Source organism: Serpula lacrymans (genome assembly GCF_000218685.1).
Source record: "Serpula lacrymans var. lacrymans S7.9 unplaced genomic scaffold SERLAscaffold_7, whole genome shotgun sequence".
Taxonomy (NCBI): Eukaryota; Fungi; Basidiomycota; class Agaricomycetes; order Boletales; family Serpulaceae; genus Serpula; species Serpula lacrymans.
In genome coordinates, this window is record NW_006763296.1 from 2,039,002 (window position 1) to 2,058,771 (window position 19,770).

A 19,770-nucleotide genomic window follows, 5' to 3' on the forward strand; every position below is an offset into this window, starting at 1 on the left:
CCTTACCAATGGACTGGTTGTGTTGGACCACCTGATCAAACGAGGGAGGGAGAGGAGTAGTTCCAATTTGGAACAAGTGAGTCCCAGGCAGCGTGTGGTAGGTGTAGCTGTAGCGAAGACGATGGACAAAAGATAAGTGTACCCAAGTGAATGGGACAGCGATGAACATGGGCGACGCAAGGGGATGAACCTTCTCCAGCTCAAAAATTACCCACCCACGCTCCAACCAGGCAAGACGAGCGACCGATGTTTTGATAGTATATGATGGTAGATCGACGAAAAAACCAACTTCCAGGGAGCAGTGTCATCCTTTTGTACCTTTCCGGATTCATTGAATATGACATGCCAACTGGAAAACACAGTCCGTTTTTCAGTGTCTAGGAGTTTGTAGGCTTGCTTTCCATGTGTGTAGCCAATCATTATGGCTTTGCGCCCCTTGGAGTAAAACTTCCCTTGCCTTTTGTCTTTCAAAATCAAGACATATGCTTGGCATCCAAAAGGGCGAAAGAAAGTTGGATCAACTCTCCTTTTAAACAGTATTTCATATGGGGTCTTTCCATGGAGTCCTGATGCTGGGCTGCGTGTTGTGATATATGCAGCTGTTTGCATGGCATCTACCCAAAATGACTTTGGGAGCTTGGAATCTTGGAGCATAGTGGTTGCTAATGTAGCCAATGTCTGATTCATGAGTTCTGCAATGTCATTTTGTTCCGGTGTCATGCACCAAAGTTGATTGGTAGCATGGACAGGTGTCAATAATGAAGCGAATATTCAAAAGACTCGCCTTTGCGCCACACAGGCACAGTGCCACGTGGAATAGTAATTAATATTGCCTTTTTCGAACTTGTGGCTGATCAGCATCACCTCTATTAAGCAATCCAGTCACGCTCACCTTTGCTTTTCCATCCGGTACTTTCCATGTTTCGGCATTTCGGCAAATTTTCGCGTCACCACTGGCTACACATTGCATTGCGCCCTCGCTTTTGTCGTTTCCCTTACTCCCCTTCCTTTGCCTAGCCCCACCATGGGCCCCTTCCTCTCCTTTTTATTCTCACCTGACAGTCATTTCTGGATCCCCATTCTAATCCACTTTTCCGTCACCTCCACCCTCCTCCTCCTCATTTTATTTGCACCCCCACCATTTCTGATGTCACCACTTCCTATCCGCTTCCGTCGCCGATCCGTTGACTACCACGTGCCACTGCTGATATCAGCAAAGCCCCGGCGGCCGGTTCAAATAGGGCAACAGGTCCATCTTTATGACGTCGATCTACCATCATATACTATCAAAACATCGGTCGCTCGTCTTGCCTGGTTGGAGCGTGGGTGGGTAATTTTTGAGCTGGAGAAGGTTCATCCCCTTGCGTCGCCCATGTTCATCGCTGTCCCATTCACTTGGGTACACTTATCTTTTGTCCATCGTCTTCGCTACAGCTACACCTACCACACGCTGCCTGGGACTCACTTGTTCCAAATTGGAACTACTCCTCTCCCTCCCTCGTTTGATCAGGTGGTCCAACACAACCAGTCCATTGGTAAGGCCATGGAACTGTCGGATTTGGACTAGGTGGTGGACCAGTGGCTCCAGTTTCTTTTTCTTCAGCAGAACATTCATTTACAGTGCAATTATTTTTGATTTTTGAATCATTTTTATGGACACATATTTTTTTAGAATGTCTGACTGATAATAAAGGAACTGTGTTGATACTGATAGTGTTTTGCCTTGCCCTTTTTTTACTGCATCTTCCCATGACATCATGATTTTCCTGCTCTCTTTTTGCTATTGGACTTTACTTTATGGCTGTACAAACCTGTGACATTACTCACAGCATTCATTGTTCTATCTCTTTCTTTTCCTTTTTTGACAATCTTATCCTGTACTACCTACGCAGGATTCGTCAGCGTACATTCCTTCCTTCATATTCTTTCTCATTCTTTTTTGCACAGCTATACTGTGCATAGCCTACTTTTCTTTTACTATATAAACCCCTGTATTTTACCTTGTAAAAAGAACAAGAACTCCACTCTAGACTTCTTCTCTACTCTCAAGTTCACTACTCTGCTACTTGTGATCCAGTGTGGTCACAACACTTCCCACTTCTACCACTGTCAACTGCTGTCATCGTCACTTCCCACTTTTGAAGTCATTGTCATCCCTTTCGATTAGAGTCCTTCTGAGCACTACAGTTTGTGCATCAGGAGCCTGCTATCACTGGGAACCTCGTCATATTGTCGTTCTCAAACCTACCTTGTGCTACAATTAGCAAGGTAGTGCTCGTCTATACTCGTCACAAAGCCCCTATCCTTCTATAAAATCAACTATCCCTCCTCCTCAAAACCCACACTCATACACCTCTGGGTTTTACTTTGAAGGATCTTTATACGTACCACCCCACGAACAACCAGACCACTCCACTGTTCTAGGAGGCAAAGCCCATAAACAAGTTCCATGGAATCTGGGAGGATTGTGTGTTAGTTTGTTTTGTGTGTGGTTTTCTAACTGCAGTTCTCATCATTGACACCGGAGTATCTGCAGCTGTAGTTTCTTGGATGACACCATCTCCTCGGAGTTGATTTATTGAATGCATTGCCAGTATATTCTCGTCCCCCATCACTCTGGAGGAATTCTGTGTACAGTGGAGTGAAGTTTTCTTCTCCGAAATGAGTCCGGAAGAATGTTTGGACATCTTCTTTCCATTGCTTGTATTATTCCAGTGCTTCACTTTTATGTTTTAGGAAATAGATCCATGGAAATTTGGAGAAATCATCTACAATGATAATCCAGTGCCGAAAACCCTCCCTGGAAGTTGGTTTGATTTGTCCTCCAACATCTGTGTGCACAATTTGTATGGGGCGCTTGGCTCGGTTTCCTCCAGTGGACTTGGAAGGTAATTTCTTCATCTTTCCTAAAGCACAAGGTTCACAAAACTCCGGGGTTCCGGTAAGGGTGTCTATGTCCTGGAGCTGTCTTTTTGTAACCATTTGTTGCAAGTGATCCATTCCAATGTGTCCCATTCTCCTGTGCAATAAATTTACATCTACTGCTGCAAAAGCTGACTCCAGGTTGATTTTGGGTTTTGCTTGGATGTGATAAAGTCCTCGCTTGTGTAACGCAGTGAGGATAAGTTCCTCCTTTTTCCAAACTTCACAAGCATTTGACCCTGCTGGAAAAAGTGTTGATAACCCCGTTTTGGACAATTTGTGGACAGAGGCGAGTGCTAACGTGAAGTTTGGCACAAGTAAGACATTTGACAGTGCAATATTGTAGTCCTTTTTGCCAACAGTTGCTTGTAGGATTACTGTTCCAATTCCAATGGCATTTACAAAGGATTCATCCCCAAAACTGATTGTCCTCGGAGGATGCAGAACATGGTATGTTCCTGGCTCAAACCAGGAGCGGTGAGGGACCATGTGGGATGTTGCTCCGGAGTCAATAATAATTGTTGTTTTGGTCTTATCGGGTTCTGACACAAGGTAAGCTTGAATGCATTTAGCAAGGGGCTTGAAAATATGTACATGTTCCAATGCAATATGACTCTGTTCCTCCTTGGAGTCAGATCCAGATGATTGCTCCGCCGTATTTGCCTTTTTCTTCTCTTTTCCTTTATCCTTGTATCTTTCCTTTCCCTTCTTCCTTTGACCTTTTCCAGCTGACTGAAGTGTTTGACACTCTGAGGTATTGTGTGATTTAGCTTTGTGGAAGTCACACCACTTCTCCTCGGATTTGAGTGCTGATTTGGAACCTCCAGGGGCCTTCCCTGACTGTCGTGCAACTCCTGCAGTGATCCGGATCTCAACTGCATCAAAGGTAAGTTTATTTTCTTCAATCGTGTTGATTACTGATGACTGAAATATTTGCCATTCAGGAGTGCATGGGAGAGATTGGAGAAGAGCGAAAGCCATGAGTTTGGTATCAACTCCTAGTTTCATTCCGGAGAGGTGTGAATAAATTGTCCAGATTTTCGCAATGTGGTCCTGGATAGGTGATGTCCCATCCCAGGACAATTTGGTGAGTTGCTGGAATGAATAGAACGCCGAGGCAATGTTGGATGTCTGATGGAGTGAGACAAGTTTATCAAATAACTCCTTGGAGCTGGTGAGGTCTCCAGTCCTCATTAGGAGGGCATCAGAGATGTGGTCCTGGATGATTCCATGTGCCTTCTCATCCTTAAGTATCCAGGTGATCTCAGGATCCTCCAAGGAGGTAGGTTTTCCTGGTGAGGGCTTAAGCTCCTCTCCAGTAACAACCCGGAGAGCTTTTTCCCAACGTAGCTTTGAGATGATCCGGAGTTTCCATATCTGAAAATTGTTGGGTCCAGTGAGAACTGGACATGAGGATGTATCATGTGCTGTGGTCATGGTTCCGAGGTTGCCGTTTCAAATAAGAATTATTTCCTGCGTAGCTTTTGCACACCAGGGCTCATAACCTAATAAAACTATGTGAAACTCAGCCACTGCCCGAGAGGCTATAGAAACGACTTTATTATTTACCTAAGTGAAACTACAATGGATGTTAGTTTAAGGTGATCTCTAATAAATGTAATGTAACATACCTCAGCCGCTGCCCAAGAGGCTATAGAAACGACTGAGGTATTCCTATACTAAACCCCCTACTACTTATAGTCGGAGGTGCTACTCACTACAGTATAATGACTCCTAGGAGTACAATTGTGCTCCTAGGAGAACAATGGTTACTCCATGGAGTGGTGGCTATGCTCCATGGAGAACAATGGCTGCTTTGGCAGAGACCAGGTTTATCCAGTTTTGTCACAGTGTTTGTGCCCATTGTTTTCTACTATAAACTGCTCACTCAAGGAGGTCCCATAGAAGCGGAGCTGTTTGTTGTACATGGCAAACAAAAGCATTAAAATTGAAAGATGTGAGATGCGTTTTTGCAAGGTCTTCCGGCTCGGAGAAGAAAAGGCCACCCAATTGTTCCATGTCCCCTTCAATCAAGCCTCCGACAACTTGCACAGCAAATTTTTCAATGACATGACATGCACCTACTGCCCGACGGCCTTTGTTTTGATTGCGAGGTGGTATAATGTTGTCTGGAACCTGTCTTGTTAAGAACATTTATCGTGCTTAATACGAGTATGTTATGAGTATTGGACATATCAGCACTAGCAAACTTACTTCTCGTGAATTTTATCATCAGCTTTCCCAGAAGTTTATAACATCTTAGTTTGTATCATTGTATTGTTCATTCCAGACCCAGCTAGCTATGTTTCTATCCTCGGGGTTTACTATTTTTGCAGCTATCCAAACTTTACATTGTACAAACATTGCAGAGAGATAGGTGTTCTGGATTATGGAGGCATGTATGCAATATTAAGTCTCAAACACATCGTCATAGGCCGATGTGTCAGTATCCTCCATGGAACCCGTAACGACGAAGCCAGCCAGTTGACCTCCCTCATCTTCCTCATCAACATTCATTGCGTTTTTAGGGTTCAACAGGTTACTTTCGAGCCAGTGATAACTCGGTTCTCCAGCACTCCAAAACGGCTTCATCCTTCGAACAGCTTCGAGTGATCTTGAGTCCTGGCGAGGATGCTCCGCAAGGAGATCATGAATACGAAGAAGTTTAGCCAAGACATTTTTATCCGTGCCATCGATGGCTCTATAAACGGTACTCGAGCAGCCGTAAGCAAAGATGTTGTAACGGGGATGAAGGTCGTGGTGATGGCGAATTTTCCCTCCTTTGATGACGTGAATCTTCGACAGTGTATCTAAATGGTCCAGTTTTTGTCTCTTGGCAGTAGAATGTGAACCTCTCTCAACAATCTGGACTGACTGTACTACCCTTGGAGCAGTCTTTTTGGCAAGATTTTTGTAAACTTGGGAGTTTATACCAGATCCACGAGGCAGCTTCGGCTGAACTCCCAGCTCCAATATTAGACTGATGTAAGGACGCACTGGCTCACCAGAGTTCTCTCTAGGTCTCTCCAAGGTGAACTCAAAGTAGGGATCGGATTGAACATCATTCTGAACTTCTTTGGAAATGCAGTCGTCAGGAAATAAGTTGATGTCTCTCTGGTTAATCAAGTATGCGTTGATAGATCCTGCACAGATGCGCCACTTGACTTGGATAAGTATCGCAGTCATGACATATTCGCAAAGCTCTTTGTCCCACATGAGAATAGGAATCATGATATCCACGCCCTGCTGATTGTCTCGCGTGATGATCGCCATGCCCCTGAGGAACGCAGCATACATTGCCTCTGTTGTCGTGCCAGTGTCGTCTACCATCTTCCCAAAATGCGTGAAACGAATGTACGACTCCTTGAACATGTCTTTTAACGTGACTTCACTGGACACATTGTCTGGAATGCACCGCATGATTTCGTCCATCCAAGTTTCGGAGAATAATGCCTTCAGGAAGTCGATTAACCTGACACCCTGACTGTAGTTTTGGGGTTTGGTGGAGTAACTATTTCTAATGGCTCGATCATACGCAAAGATGAGGAGCAAGCGAGCGACAAGTTCACCCATCGCTCCCTTGTCCAGCAGACCAGATTTGAATTCGTTTTCCAGGGCTTTCAAAATCACCGTAAAATTGTCGCAATACATTTCCAAATTCCTAGCGGCTGCCTCAGCCAGAATAAACTCGGAAGAATAGCTAGAGCGAAGATACTCTCGAGTTTCTGGGATGGAGTAATTCATACGCATGTGGCTCGCCACCAGGTTGGCCTCGTGATTGATAGTCATGTCACGGTATAGCTCGTAATTAAGCAAGAGCCGCACATCTAAAAGTACAATTATTTCCTTCAGCTGCTTCTCTACTGGCGGTAGTTTTTCAGGAACATTGCGACCAACAATCTTGGCTCAAATCAAATCCAACATTATTTCCTCACTGTCAGGAACCGACTCGTTCAGTAGAGCCCAATAACTGGAAATAAGCGACAAAATCAATCAATGCCGGATGTCTAAATGCTGAGAAGCTCACAGAGGTCTACCGAACCGAGCCATAAACCTAATTTTTGAAAGATCACCCAATTTGTAAAGGTGGGGACAAATTGGGAGGCCTGACCAGCAATCGAATGGCACCTCTGTTATCGGTGCCTGGAGCGGGCCGGGCACTCGAGCACGTGCAGAGTTGGCCAGGTGCTGTACAGGTGCAAAGTCTTGTAGTTTGGACACCGTCGACAAGAACAAGGCAAAATGGGCTCTCCTATGCGTATCAGCCAGACACGACTGCAGTACTTCAAGAACATTGATCTGTGGCTCCTGGTCAGATGAAGGTATCAATGCATGAGCTTCATCAAAGTACAGCATAACCTTCACACATTGATCATCCGGAACGTCATCAGTTATATGTTCCGTGATGGTTCCGACGAGTTTAACAAGCCACTCCTTCGTTTTCGACTTGATATCTTCCCCATTGTTCTTGCAGGAGGATACCTTCACATTAATCAAAGCACTCGCGTCTGACTAAACGAAGAAACACACCGAGTGTAATAGGTATTCCTTGGTACCTTTTAGGGCAGCTTCATAAAGCGTTGAACGGTTTCCTTTAGCCTGAAGATAATTGTACCAGCGCTCGGCAAGTTCTTGGCGCTTCATTCGGCCACCATTCAGCAGCAAGCTGAGTCGTTCAGCGGCTAACTGATAGATTTTTCCTAGAAAAAGGGTTATGTTTATCTTGGCCATCGAAACCCCCTGTCCACCGGGGTTAGACAGAAATCCGACGAGGAATTGGCGGACATTGTTGTCGGGCCCAGGATAAGGCATAACTAACCACAGGATTTCAATTAGTGAATACGTCTAAATATCATACGTAAAACATTACACTGGTCATCTCGCTCACTGCGCAAATTGAAGGGGAGAGTGAAGACGAGCTTAGCCTGTTCGTGGACCATCCGCGACTTCCCCGTGCCCGAACTCTGGACTATCGATGCAAAGCCAGAGTAAGTTGAGCGGCGGTTCATGGCATTAATATTGTCAAAGAGAAGTGTGTGCATTTCCCCTGTGTATTCCTTATTCCAAGCCGACTTGACCACTGGTGAAAGAAACATAAGTGGTGTCTTCCTGAAGTAGAGAAGCAGTAAGTACCTACTCTTGTCTACACATCATATAGTGTTTGTGAGAGACTGAATTTTTGACACACAAGTCGAACTTACCTAATTCCTTATGCGACTGAGATTTCTCTTTAGTTTCTCTAATTTGACTCGGAAGGCGTAATATATCTGGGAGCAAGTTGCTAGATCGTGCCAAGTAAGCGGGCCTGGAATAAACTTACCTCGATTCCTTATATCCTTGAACTCTTTCTTGATCCACGCTTTCTCCAATGTGACCTTGAGGTCTGGTTCATTACCTAGGAGAACCCTTGTGTTGCGGACAAGATTGAATTTGGGGTCGAGTCAGTCCTCTTCTTGGCACACCATGGCGAGAGCATTTGGAAGCATGCTCCTCTTCGAAGGATCAAAATCCCCAATATTTTCAATGACTTTCTGATCCTGAGTACGATGATAGGCATCCTCCTCCTCTTCAGAAAGAGACATGTTATTTGCAGGATTAGAGTGAGCATCCATAGATGAAAATGATTCCTGGTGGTACTTAACTGTACAAATATGACCATACACCGTGCAAGTTCCAACTCACTGACTCATCAGGGCCAGCTCAAAGTACGAGTTACTTAGACTGGAACTGATAAAGAGGCTATGTGCGCTACTTTGAGGCACAATTCCTTTTTATTCAGAATACAAACCACTGGTAGGTGTGGGGATGTCCCAAGCTTTCCTACATGCCCTCTTGTGTCAACATCTCGTTAGAGCAAATTGCTGTGATTCTGCCTGTTCAGGATTACTTGAAGTGTCTGATTCAACGATTCCATGAGAATCAGTAGTTTGGGGAATTCCCCCACTTAGATTTCACTTGAATTCTCCTCAAAAATACCTCCTATTGTATCCGTATGGATTCTAGTAGTCCATAAGCCTTTAGCCCCAAGACTTTATTATTCAAGTTCCAAGAAAGAAAACACTAATAATACCTAGTACCTAATGGCCATAAATCCGTTGTAAACGCCAGCTATCGAGATTAGTGCAGCTTGCATGGAACTTTTATTCCAGCAACTCGAGGTTTACCACTTTTAGTGCAGTATAAAGAATGTGGTAACAAGAAATATGGCAGTAGCAGGACATCGCTACAAAAGCAATGGGAACATGGCCTTGCGTCCTCGTGGATACTTATCTCCAAACTCCCTCTTGTACGTCCTGTGTTTCTTGAGGGCCCACATATACATATAATAAGTAGAAACGGCCAAAAATATCCATACTGTAAAAGAACACCAATGTGAATGTGAGTGTTCACGATACCCAAACCAGCAGACACTCGAATTGGCTAACCTGCATAGCTTCCTGTCATGACAGCCACAACAAGCCATCCGATAAACTCGAACAAGTAGTTTGGGCACGAGACGAAAGAGAATCCATAGCCATATGGAATTTTACGCTCGCGCGTTCCCACTGGACGAAGGTTTCGGAGGGTAATGTGAGTCGTAAGGTTAGAGAGTTCGGCAAACTGTTTGAGTGGTGAGTTTTTCTCTCTCGACAAACAAGAGTAAGTACGAACCAGCCAAATTGCCGCGCCCATCTGGAGAAATTTCGGTTCTTCGCGATATGTACCTTGAATATAAGGAGAGGTGGCTGCATAGGTTGGGCTGTAGATTGCATACGCCAAAAGAATACCTGGACACAATCTCGTTAATATAGTTGGTACATCATAATAAGGCAATCATACCGCTAAGAAGATGATAATGCGCAGAGCTACCAATGAACGTCAGTGGCTGGTGGTCTAACAGGAAGTATTTATCCAGCTAGTTACTTTTTGAAGATGTTCCTGAAGGGCATAGTTCCATGTGAAAACCGATGTACGCTGCATAGTGGATCAGTCTAAAAGAAAACGATATAGAGGGGGTGGGACTTACAAAAGGGTCTCTAGCTCGCGCTTGATGAAATGTAGAAGGACAAAAGAGTAGATGTACCTAATAGAATATCAGCATACAACTCGAACAGCCATCCAAATTATAGGATGCCCCACTTTTGCAACAAGCTGTGTTGTATTTGGCCACCGTAGAAAATGTTGGGGAGATGGTATACCAGTGGGTGGATAATAAGCGGTCCAACCTTTCAAACACGTCATAAGTGATATGACAAGTATATAGTTGGAAGCCTCACATATTCCACCACAAATACAGTCCTCCAGCTAACCTGAGGTCCCAGGTCCTTCACAGACACTTCTCCACCGTCAACCAGTCCGGCATTTGCCAGTGTAGTTTCGTCTGGAAGGAGCTTTTTATCATCTTTTAAGGTGATTTTTTGACGTGATGGATAAAACTACGCGGTTTTTTTTAGTGACAATGGTACTAAATGTACCCTAAACATTACCTTGGGGTATTTTGCAGCCAATGCGACCTTTACATCCCCGATTGTCGCGTCTTCTGCTTGTTTTCCTGGTAAGTCGACAGCATATGGCAGTCCACGCGCGAGTGAGACAGGCTTTCCGGCAGCAGAAATTTTAATGGAAACCATGTTGCTGTAAGAAATAAGTAACTCGAGCGTAAATCACGAATTATTTAACCTCGGTAGAGGGGAACAGTAAAGCAAGAGGCAAACCCCAAAGGAGTTCTCAAGAAGTGTGATAACAATACCACGTGACAAGTTTTGTCAATCCGCAACCGGCCGAGGTCTGTTCTTCAATTTTGATATCGCGGTCGCGGTTCATTCGAATTTCTACTGTGAAGGCCAGGTGAGTTAAGTATCCAAGGGTGATAACTTCTCGCTGAATAAACCTTTACTTATATCCTGTAGTGAAACTATTGCCACGCAGGACACAATGTTCCTTCACCAGCCAACTCACAGCTTGAACAGCTTCTGGAGGATAACCTGGAGGCAGTCACAGTCCCTAAGTTGCTATAGTGAGCAGTTCCGCTTAAGTCGAGAACCACTAAGAGCTATATTAATGTACATATGATCTGCAGGAAGCTTCTCCTCGTCGATCACGCCAACGAAACTAGCTTATGATGAACACATACCTTCCGACGGTAACAAGAACGAACGGCCTTTAGTAATATTACATGGCTTTTTGTAAGTCGTTCCTCCAGATTCTAGTGGCGGTGTAATTGGTACTCAAGATGGTGCACCGTTGTAGTGGATCGAAGCGCAACTGGTCCTCACTATCCAAAGCATTTATGAAAGATTCAGGCCGACCAGTATTCTCGCTAGTAAGGCGACTCTCTTTGAACTCGATCGGAACCCATTTAATCGTCAGGGAAGGACCTTCGTAATCATGGATCATCACCACATGTGAGGCCTATGACATACACACATATGGCGGCTGATGTGCTGAGTTTCTGTCAATCGCACTCGCTTTCGAACATTACACTCCTTGGGCACTCAATGTACGTATCGTCGGGTGCAGTCATTCTGAAGCCCCAGGTACTGACATTTATAAGGGGAGGAAAAGTTGCTATGAGCCTAGCACTCGATCTAGATTTGCCTGATGACCTACTAGCCCACCTCATAGTGTCCGATATTGCACCAGTACGAGCTGATCTGTCTGCGGAATCCCGTAGTCACATTGAGGGAATGAAGAAAATTGAAGCGAGCAATGTTTCGACACGGAAGGCAGCCGGAGATATCCTTGCTGAATACGAAAATGTGTGCCCCATCTCCCAAAGATAATCATTCAAATGTGAACCAGAATGCAGGATCCCAATGTTCGAGCATTCCTTCTTACTAACGTCGACAGTCATTCGAAACCACCGCACCTCAAATTCAAGGTTCCACTTGACATACTTGAAGAGGGTATTCCAGACATTGGATCTTTCCCTTATGCACCGGGTGAAAGAATATGGGAAGGGAGTACACTTTTTGTCAAGGGAAAGAAGAGCGCGCGAGTATTTTTTCTTCTCACTCCTCCACTCAATGACTTAGTATTTCTCACATCGTTTAGATTCATCAATAAACATAACATTCCAACTATAAAGGAGTTTTTCCCACTCGCTTTTCTCGATGAGCTAGATACTGGACACTGGGGTAAGCCGCGCTATCGTTCATTCTCCATGGTGCACAAAATTAATTTGAAACTGACAGTACATGCTGAGATGTAAGTGTCACCATAAACTAAGCTGCTCTAATATGGCTGCTCACCCATCCCAAAGGCCCAACGAATTCAAGAAAATGGTTCTGGATTTTATAAATTGACCGAACCGTGGAATCAATTCCGTCAGCGAGACTGACGGAAAAGTTACTATAACACCTATATATCATAGATACATGTGGATGTCATCGGTAACTAGTAAATCTTTTGAGGTTGCTCGGTCAAGATATCACTTATGACTTCTCAAACTGCGATTCCCGGTTTTCCTTGGCCTTCTGCTCCTGCATTTCCTTGGTGATCCTTCGGAGATTTGGTGGTAGCCTTTACTTCTTTTGCTTGCACGTCATCGTCCTCGACAGCGATTGGAACTGGAGGTGAGTCTTCAGGCCTCACAGAAGCTTGTGCTGGGTTCAGTTCACGGTAGTTAATACTGAAAAGCACGAACACCATGTCAGAATGGAGATTATTAAGAAGATGGTGATATACGAACACTTTGAGGATTGTGTAGAATGCGGAACCCAGGAGAGAACCCAGGAAAGGACCCACCCAGTACTGTAAAGCGATGATGGTGAGCTTCCAAGAGAAACACGTACGAGTAACGGTACTTACCACCCAATGTTGGGGATATCCGAATCCAGATATTACAGCAGGACCAAAAGAACGTGCGGTGTTCATACCAGCACCTGTGTAGAAGACGGCCCACCTAGGGATATGTTATTAGCTTTCCAGGTAAACCAACAGAGTCTGGAACTTACAGGTGACAGGCAAAAAGAGTGAGCCCTATTCCGACCTTTGCGATTTTATGAAGAGTTTGTATCAATTCGGCGTCTACGTATATGATATAACGCTTACAGGGGCAAAAGGGGTAGCCGTATGCTTTTCAGCGGCCAGCATGAGCACGGAAAGCACCAGAGCGGAGGTGATGAACATCTCGATAAAAACGCCTTGAGCTGAGTTGATTCCTGTTTGAAGGAAAGTGCTATAAATCATTAGGCGGTTTAGTGAGTTGACTGATGAATTGATCAAGGCACAAACTTTGAAGCCAGTGGCCCAGGAGTAAGTGCGAACACTAAAGCAGCAGCCGCAATCCCCCCTAACAATTGCGCTATACAGAACAAGACGAATCGCACGGGCCCAATAACACCAACAAGGACGAGTGCGAGACTAATATTGGGATTGAATAGACCGCCTGTGACCCGATAGAATAACCATGCCGACACCAAAAGGCTCAGGCCCATACATGTCGATATGTAAAGGACGTGCTCAATCACCGAACCGCTCGCAAATGCTTCCCCCGTAGCTGCTTGAATACCGCCTAGACCAAGAACAAGGAAATACGTCGTGCCAATAAACTCCACCGCGGCTGCTTTAGAGTCCATCCTCAAGTCTTTGAAAAGGGATTCGGATGACCACTTAGACTTTTTCGGTTGCGTCGACATATTACAAACTAGATAACCTAGATGATAAAGACAAAGTGGGAGTGTTAACGGTGTAACGGGTGAGGTACAGAACTGTTTGTTGTGTATTCTGCTTAAATACCAGGTCCAGTGGCGGACCTGGCCTAAGACTGGGACTACAGACTATCCCTGTAAGAGGTACGAATATGATGTCATGACGATCGTAGAATATTGAGTAGGATCCGGACTAGCCATCGTTAATCGGGTGTATTTGAACAACTGACGACGTCAATTAGAGCACAAGGACAGGCTGGCCAGTGGAGTAAGGTAAGGTGCCAAGCCACCTTGGGGAAACCAATTTATTTAAAAATCAAAATGACTTACAATCTGGTGGCATTATTCTCAAAGGGACTTTCAGAGTCAGTCACTCCAGCCTTTACTAGACCGCCCTTTCTTCAATTGACTTCGTTTGTCTTTTTGAACCCTCCGCCTTGCATCGTCAGCTTTCTGTAGATTCCGAACTCGCTCTTTTTGTTGTATTGATGGTGAATTTGTGATTGATGCCGCCGCTGTAGAAATGATTAGATTGTGAAGCTGTCGATATGTGAATGCACAGCGTTTAATGTGGATTGAATAGATAAAAATTTGTGATACCTTCATAAGACAGTCTTGCAAATTTTGCGGCTGGGAACGAAAAACTGTCGACGAAATTAATAAGGACTTGGTGGAAGTAACGTAGTGGGGCTGACATGAAATCAGTCATGATACTGGTTAATATCCGTAAGACTCGTACATTTTTCTTTAAAGCGTCTATTGCCCATAGGGGTATCCATTCAGCTTCAATGGAGCATCGTACCGTAGCTTTCGTTTCCACTTTATTTACATTCTGAATAGATACAGTGAACCAAGGCAACTAAATGAGCTTATCTCAGCAAACAGACCTGACCACCCGGACCAGAGCTTCTGGAAAATGATATTTCTACCAACTGCCTAGGAATCGATGCGACTTTAAAGGCGTGCAACCATGATGTTGCTTCCTCGTTATCTCGTGGGTTTCGGAGCGCAGCAAATTTTGGAGGTGTCGGTAAGACGGAGGTATGAATATGTTTGAAGGTCGAAAAACCAAAGAAGACGTGACGTTTCCAATGATTTGGCACGCGACCAGGAGATACAATCCTGTGCCAGCGCACGGAGGTGACTGAGCTTGAGGTGGGGAACAACAGAAAACTCATGGTATTGCGGAAGCCACACCAGGATCCTTGAATTCGTATGACCGAGCACTAAAAACACCAGGTCTTCAGTACTTCGTAATCAATGCCTTTACTAGACGATGGAATGCCCTTTTGACAGGCCAAATGCGACGCAATGCGGCATAATTCCAAGTCAAAGATATGGCACGTGACGGCCGCGCTGTAACGTTGTTTTCGACTTGACCTCAACGCAAATTTACAAGAGCAGATGCTAAGCGCATATACAAGCTCTGTGACCGACAACCACTCTCAATATGAGCACCGCCATCTACTGGCACCGTAGTAGAATGGTAAGTTCTACATCTACTACTAATACTCAACGTAGTATTACATTCCACAATAGTCTCTACGTTCACTCACTGGACCATGTTAACAGAATAATCTCCTGTCAATGCGGAGGTATCCATGACCAGTGCTGTTCCTTTATTCCTGAATTTCGTGGACTCCAATCGCTCACAGCCCAGCGTCAATAAAGCTGACCGTAGCCCAAGGTCACCATGATCCGGAAACAATGCATGAGTTTGGCACACCCCAATCTCCAATAATTCCAGGGTCCTGTCGATCACAAACTCGTCATTTTGGTATTCTTCGTCGCTGATGTTTATCCCAGCTGCATCGAATATGATTGGTTTGATTTCGGTCGGAGGGATAGACGAGAATGGGATGGATAATAGGTCAGGATCATCGAGTATACTGACGCCATACATTAGCATGAGCCTGGACGTTTTACTACCTAATAATGGTCGCAGGACGCCAAGGCTTTGTCTGATATTTGCATCAGCTTTCCAAATCCTGAACCTGTTGACTCTACAATGAATCTCTGTTCCGGCGCTCCTGTTGAACTTGCAGTACAGAATAGAAGATGTCAGCGACTGTATTCCTACGACGGGCGTGGATCCTGTCACCCTTGGGAGTGCTGAGTCATTATTTCTGGTTTCCCTATTGCATCCCCAGTCCGTGCCGATGATTTGAGCCAGTATCCTTGGTTCCACAGCTTCGAATATGCACAATCTAGCCTCTTCAAACCCAATTCCATATCGAACACTGAGATTTTCTACCCTCAGCGCGCCAATAACTGAATAAATCATGTCTTCTGGCCACGTTGAAACTCGCTCTCCTATCATCACCATCGATAATCTCGCGATTTCCAACGGATTCCATGTCTGTTCCCTCCTCAGACTATATAAGGCCTTGTACTGCGTACCACGGCCTAGAACCCTGGTTACTTGACCCCAGTTAGTCCTTTCTCCAATCTCCACCTTCATATAAGCGGTCAGGGATAGGTTCCCGCCCCAGGACTCGTCTTCCATATGGCATGTGAATGTGACTCCCTTCTCGAGGAGATAGCAGCCAGATTGGTATTTGTATCTCTCCAAAACTGGAGATGCGAGCTCGATATCAACGTCATTCGCGTCATAATTTGGTGATCCGTTGACATGCCTCACGTCTCCTGTGGCGTCTCCTTCAAATAGGTAACAAAACAATACTCTCTTAGATAGTATGTGTTCCTGTACCGTCCAAGCCCTTGTCTCCCAGATTGGGTGATAGACTTCGTCGCTGAAGACACTCGACGCAAATTCGGCTCCAAGAGGGTATGCGTGGGTTTCAAAGGAGTCACGGTATAGGACCCCCATCTGAGGTACGAAGTACTCTTTTTCGGACAAATTATCCTGGTCGATGCAGACTATATCCATCCAGAAGAACTTTTTGCCCCTAGTTTGGACAAGAAAGGCAACTGCGGTGAAAAATAGTTGGGCATGAGTGATGTGCTGATAGTCTTTGTCTTTGGAATTGATACTGGTGCAGATATGGTTTGAGCCGCGGGCAATCCTTTCTTCGTAGGTGCGCCCTCTTTTGACAGAGGAAAGGATATCTCTCCATTTCTTCATGCTGTCTGACCATGTATGTGATATCACAATGAAGTCAAGGTCATGGAAATCTTCTACCAGTGCCAATCTTATAACTCCCGTTTGAATGAAAGCACGGGCATCAGCTAGCCGCCAGCGATGTTTAGGTGGTTTTTTCGTTTCAGAGGTTGGAGCTGGGGGTTGGAATAGTGGTACCGAGTTGGGTGGTGAAATATCAGGATGATGAATCAAATGAGGCAAGACTTGTGACCTGAGGTGCGTGCTTTCAGTGAGACGTGGAGTGTTAAAATATAGATTTGACTTACACAGTCTTATCATTCATCGACCGCGTCGCTGTTTGACCCGGTACTAGCTGCAGAGAAGGTGGCACGTTGTTCGACTGTGGTACTATTGGTTTCTTTGATCTTAAGGGAGATGATTCATTGTGTTGTCTCAGTCAGATGTACTGGGGGAAAGCACTTGACTACTCACCCAGACCCATCATCAGTACCGATCTGACAAGACCACGCTTGAACCGGAATGTGTCCCTCACGCGACCAAGGCGCATCAACTGGGGGCCACTGAGCAAAAGCCACGCTATTTTCTTCGCCTTCGGTAGCGCGGTTGACACCCAGTAGCTCAGAGCCCCAAGACCACAGTGCGTTGAACCACGAGTAAGTCATGGGTGTGAAGACTTTGGGTCGTGCTGTTTCGAAATATCCAGTTTCACGAAATTGTGAGGGAAGGTGTGTATTTAAGAGAACTTGATACAAGGGACCGCCATTGCAATTATACTTGTAGTGCTCACCTTAGGCTATGACAGAACAAGGAAACGAGAAAGTCTCCTGATGAGCTCTTCCGAAACAGAACCCTATAACAGCATCTGTTCCACGCGGATGCATCGTTAATGGCAAAGCCATAAAGATAACGACGACACGAGAACTTGAAATACCGTGACTTGCGCAGAAACGGCAGGTGATAGACGCTTAACAATCGCTCATTGTGTTGAACGAGACTAATGAATGAAGCACGCAGTTCTACTTATTCTAGCGTGTCTATTTCAATGTGAGTGATTTGTACTAACTACTTTATTTTGCTAAAGGACCTTTATAACGTCAAGTAGGCTCCAGCCCGCCAGACTTTTATTTTATAGCTCGAGGACTCAGCATCCACGGCACAAACTATGCTTGCTACACGATGAGTATAAAAAAAAAACAGTACAAATGACGAAGTACAACGTTCAACATGGAGTGTGAATGAAATACAACGGTTTTCAGCACCACAACGATCCTTCTCTATTTAACCCAAAAGCCAAGTTGAACTTTTCTGCGTCCTCCGATTTCGAATCAACATTCTGGGGGTCTGAAGTAATCTCGTCCCCTTTGTCCTTTTTCATTACCCACCACCATGCTGGAGTAGGCCTTGCGGCGTCTCTTTTTCCTGTACCAGACAACACCTTATCTCCACTTGAACAGATCCTCGTACCAACAGATCCTGCGACCAAGCATGTAAGATAATTCTTTCCGCCTTCCTTCAATTGAAGCATCACGTCAACTTGTGCATAGCCACTTGGGACTTCATCGCTGTCGAGAAGAGGGTAGGACACTCCATCCAGTATCAACACCCCATCTTGCTGATAATAGTTGTAGTATCTGGTCTACTGAGCCTTCTTAGACTAATACTGTTCTTCAATTAAAATGACACGCACCATCTTGCTTTCATCGGCCTTCCAACATCCCTTTTCATCGAAAACCATGAATGCGGTTATCCACCCAGACAGCCAAGTTGGGCCACTCCCAAACTTCTCAAAGTTTGCAACTTTGCTCCAGAAATCATAATTTTCAGGACTGCTAGGATCATCAAATGCCTTGACAAATCTGGATAGTATGGGGTGCAGGAGATGGTACCATGCAACTGCTTCAGGTCCAAACTCCTTGATCTTCTCCAACCTATTAAGGAGATACTCCCAGTCACGTTTCTCTCCTTCGAGTGTGACCTGAGGAATCCCACATAAAAACATGATGTGGTAAGAGAAGTATTTTTTCACTGTCGCCATCATCATCATTCCACCAATGGCAATGTCTGTGGCAGTGGTGGTTGAAAAGGCCGGGAGGATCCATTGACGAAGCTCTGGATCAATGATGTTTTTTTGTATCTCCTCCGTCATGGCTCCAACGAATGAGTGAACTACACCTTCCATGTCTACTCCACCCTCCTTTGTCTTCAAACATATTGACAGTTCTTTTTCCCCATCATGAAGGCAAAATAATGCCCTCTGCGCTTCCGCGTTGCCATTAACGAGGCAGCTGAACTGTGTCAGGATAGCAAGCCAAACGTCATCAGGACGAATTATCAGCGCGCGGTGATTATTATAACACTCCAAAACCGTGTGGACAAAGCCGTTCCTCTGAGGAATGATATCATCCAAGGGGACACAGATCGAGGAATGTAATATCTCTTTGCACTGGGCATGCACATCGGGACACGCCTCACGTAGGAATTGTGAGGAAGTAATGTATTTAGTCTCGGGAAATGGTATAGCGACATGAGGTGCTGTTGAAAATGTTATCGATGTTGGAGAGAGTGTCTGGGACGAGTCAAACGAGGTACGACTTTTTAAAGAGTTTCCAGAAGAATGAGGAAGTGTAGTTAACGTTGGGGAAGCAGGCTTTTGTGGTAGTCGGCGGCGACGTCCACACGGGAAAATATCCCAAATAGCTTGGAGGATGTTACTAGCATAGTCCATGTTTCCTGCAAAGTAGTAGTCAAACTTCGATAGACACTGTAGAACCTTCCAGTTTTTAAGGCACGATGCACAACCCTTACCTGATGACTTCGAAGCTTCTCATTTCCTTATGGAGAGGATCTACCGCAGCTGTCGTGCACTTGAACTGTTAACACGATGAAAGCATGTGCATCATGGAAGTGCTAGAAACTGTTGTGATAGACGCTCCAAGACTAGGTTCGCACAGCCAGACGATGAGCGCCCAACGACCACCAATAGACTCGGAGCCTGAGGCCTGAGGCTCGCCATTTCAAAAATAAGTGAGGCCAACTGTTCCACTGCTGTATTTCATGCATCGTTCATGCAACAGCAAGCCCAAAGCCTCGAGGACTGAGTACCAGCTTCCGAGGGAACCTTAGTACAATTGTGATCCTCCTTATGCTCCGGAT

General features: G+C 45.1%; 6 protein-coding genes across 6 annotated transcripts; 1 reads left to right on the plus strand and 5 right to left on the minus strand.

Annotated features, from left to right (window-relative positions):
- Positions 1–5,331: 5,331 nt before the first annotated feature.
- On the minus strand, positions 5,332–8,504 carry SERLADRAFT_415804 (uncharacterized protein; the record flags this gene model as incomplete). Its single annotated transcript, XM_007318826.1, has 8 exons — positions 5,332–6,827; positions 6,858–6,892; positions 6,950–7,404; positions 7,453–7,736; positions 7,811–8,002; positions 8,124–8,189; positions 8,243–8,297; positions 8,385–8,504. The coding sequence occupies 8 exons, from the start codon at positions 8,502–8,504 to the stop codon at positions 5,332–5,334; spliced, it is 2,703 nt and encodes a 900-aa protein (XP_007318888.1).
- Positions 8,505–8,923: 419 nt separating this feature from the next.
- SERLADRAFT_449601 (uncharacterized protein) lies at positions 8,924–10,612 on the minus strand (the record flags this gene model as incomplete). The annotated part of the gene is made up of 9 exons (XM_007318827.1): positions 8,924–9,276; positions 9,348–9,522; positions 9,574–9,689; positions 9,742–9,767; positions 9,826–9,876; positions 9,929–9,985; positions 10,042–10,127; positions 10,179–10,337; positions 10,389–10,612. The coding sequence occupies 9 exons, from the start codon at positions 10,530–10,532 to the stop codon at positions 9,146–9,148; spliced, it is 945 nt and encodes a 314-aa protein (XP_007318889.1).
- Positions 10,613–10,727: 115 nt separating this feature from the next.
- On the plus strand, positions 10,728–12,112 carry SERLADRAFT_468788 (uncharacterized protein; the record flags this gene model as incomplete). Its single annotated transcript, XM_007318828.2, has 8 exons — positions 10,728–10,749; positions 10,812–10,918; positions 10,982–11,087; positions 11,152–11,224; positions 11,277–11,401; positions 11,456–11,660; positions 11,711–11,895; positions 11,956–12,112. 7 exons carry the CDS (start codon positions 10,837–10,839, stop codon positions 12,110–12,112), a joined length of 933 nt encoding a protein of 310 aa, XP_007318890.1.
- Positions 12,113–12,174: 62 nt separating this feature from the next.
- Positions 12,175–13,887, minus strand: SERLADRAFT_356315 (uncharacterized protein; the record flags this gene model as incomplete). The annotated part of the gene is made up of 6 exons (XM_007318829.1): positions 12,175–12,532; positions 12,593–12,654; positions 12,712–12,805; positions 12,858–12,892; positions 12,955–13,081; positions 13,138–13,887. The coding sequence occupies 6 exons, from the start codon at positions 13,539–13,541 to the stop codon at positions 12,346–12,348; spliced, it is 909 nt and encodes a 302-aa protein (XP_007318891.1).
- Positions 13,888–13,919: 32 nt separating this feature from the next.
- On the minus strand, positions 13,920–14,858 carry SERLADRAFT_361738 (uncharacterized protein; the record flags this gene model as incomplete). The annotated part of the gene is made up of 4 exons (XM_007318830.1): positions 13,920–14,093; positions 14,154–14,243; positions 14,287–14,385; positions 14,441–14,858. 4 exons carry the CDS (start codon positions 14,729–14,731, stop codon positions 13,920–13,922), a joined length of 654 nt encoding a protein of 217 aa, XP_007318892.1.
- Positions 14,859–17,869: 3,011 nt separating this feature from the next.
- SERLADRAFT_415807 (uncharacterized protein) lies at positions 17,870–19,523 on the minus strand (the record flags this gene model as incomplete). Its single annotated transcript, XM_007318831.1, has 3 exons — positions 17,870–18,229; positions 18,305–19,347; positions 19,423–19,523. 2 exons carry the CDS (start codon positions 19,340–19,342, stop codon positions 17,870–17,872), a joined length of 1,398 nt encoding a protein of 465 aa, XP_007318893.1.
- Positions 19,524–19,770: the final 247 nt, after the last annotated feature.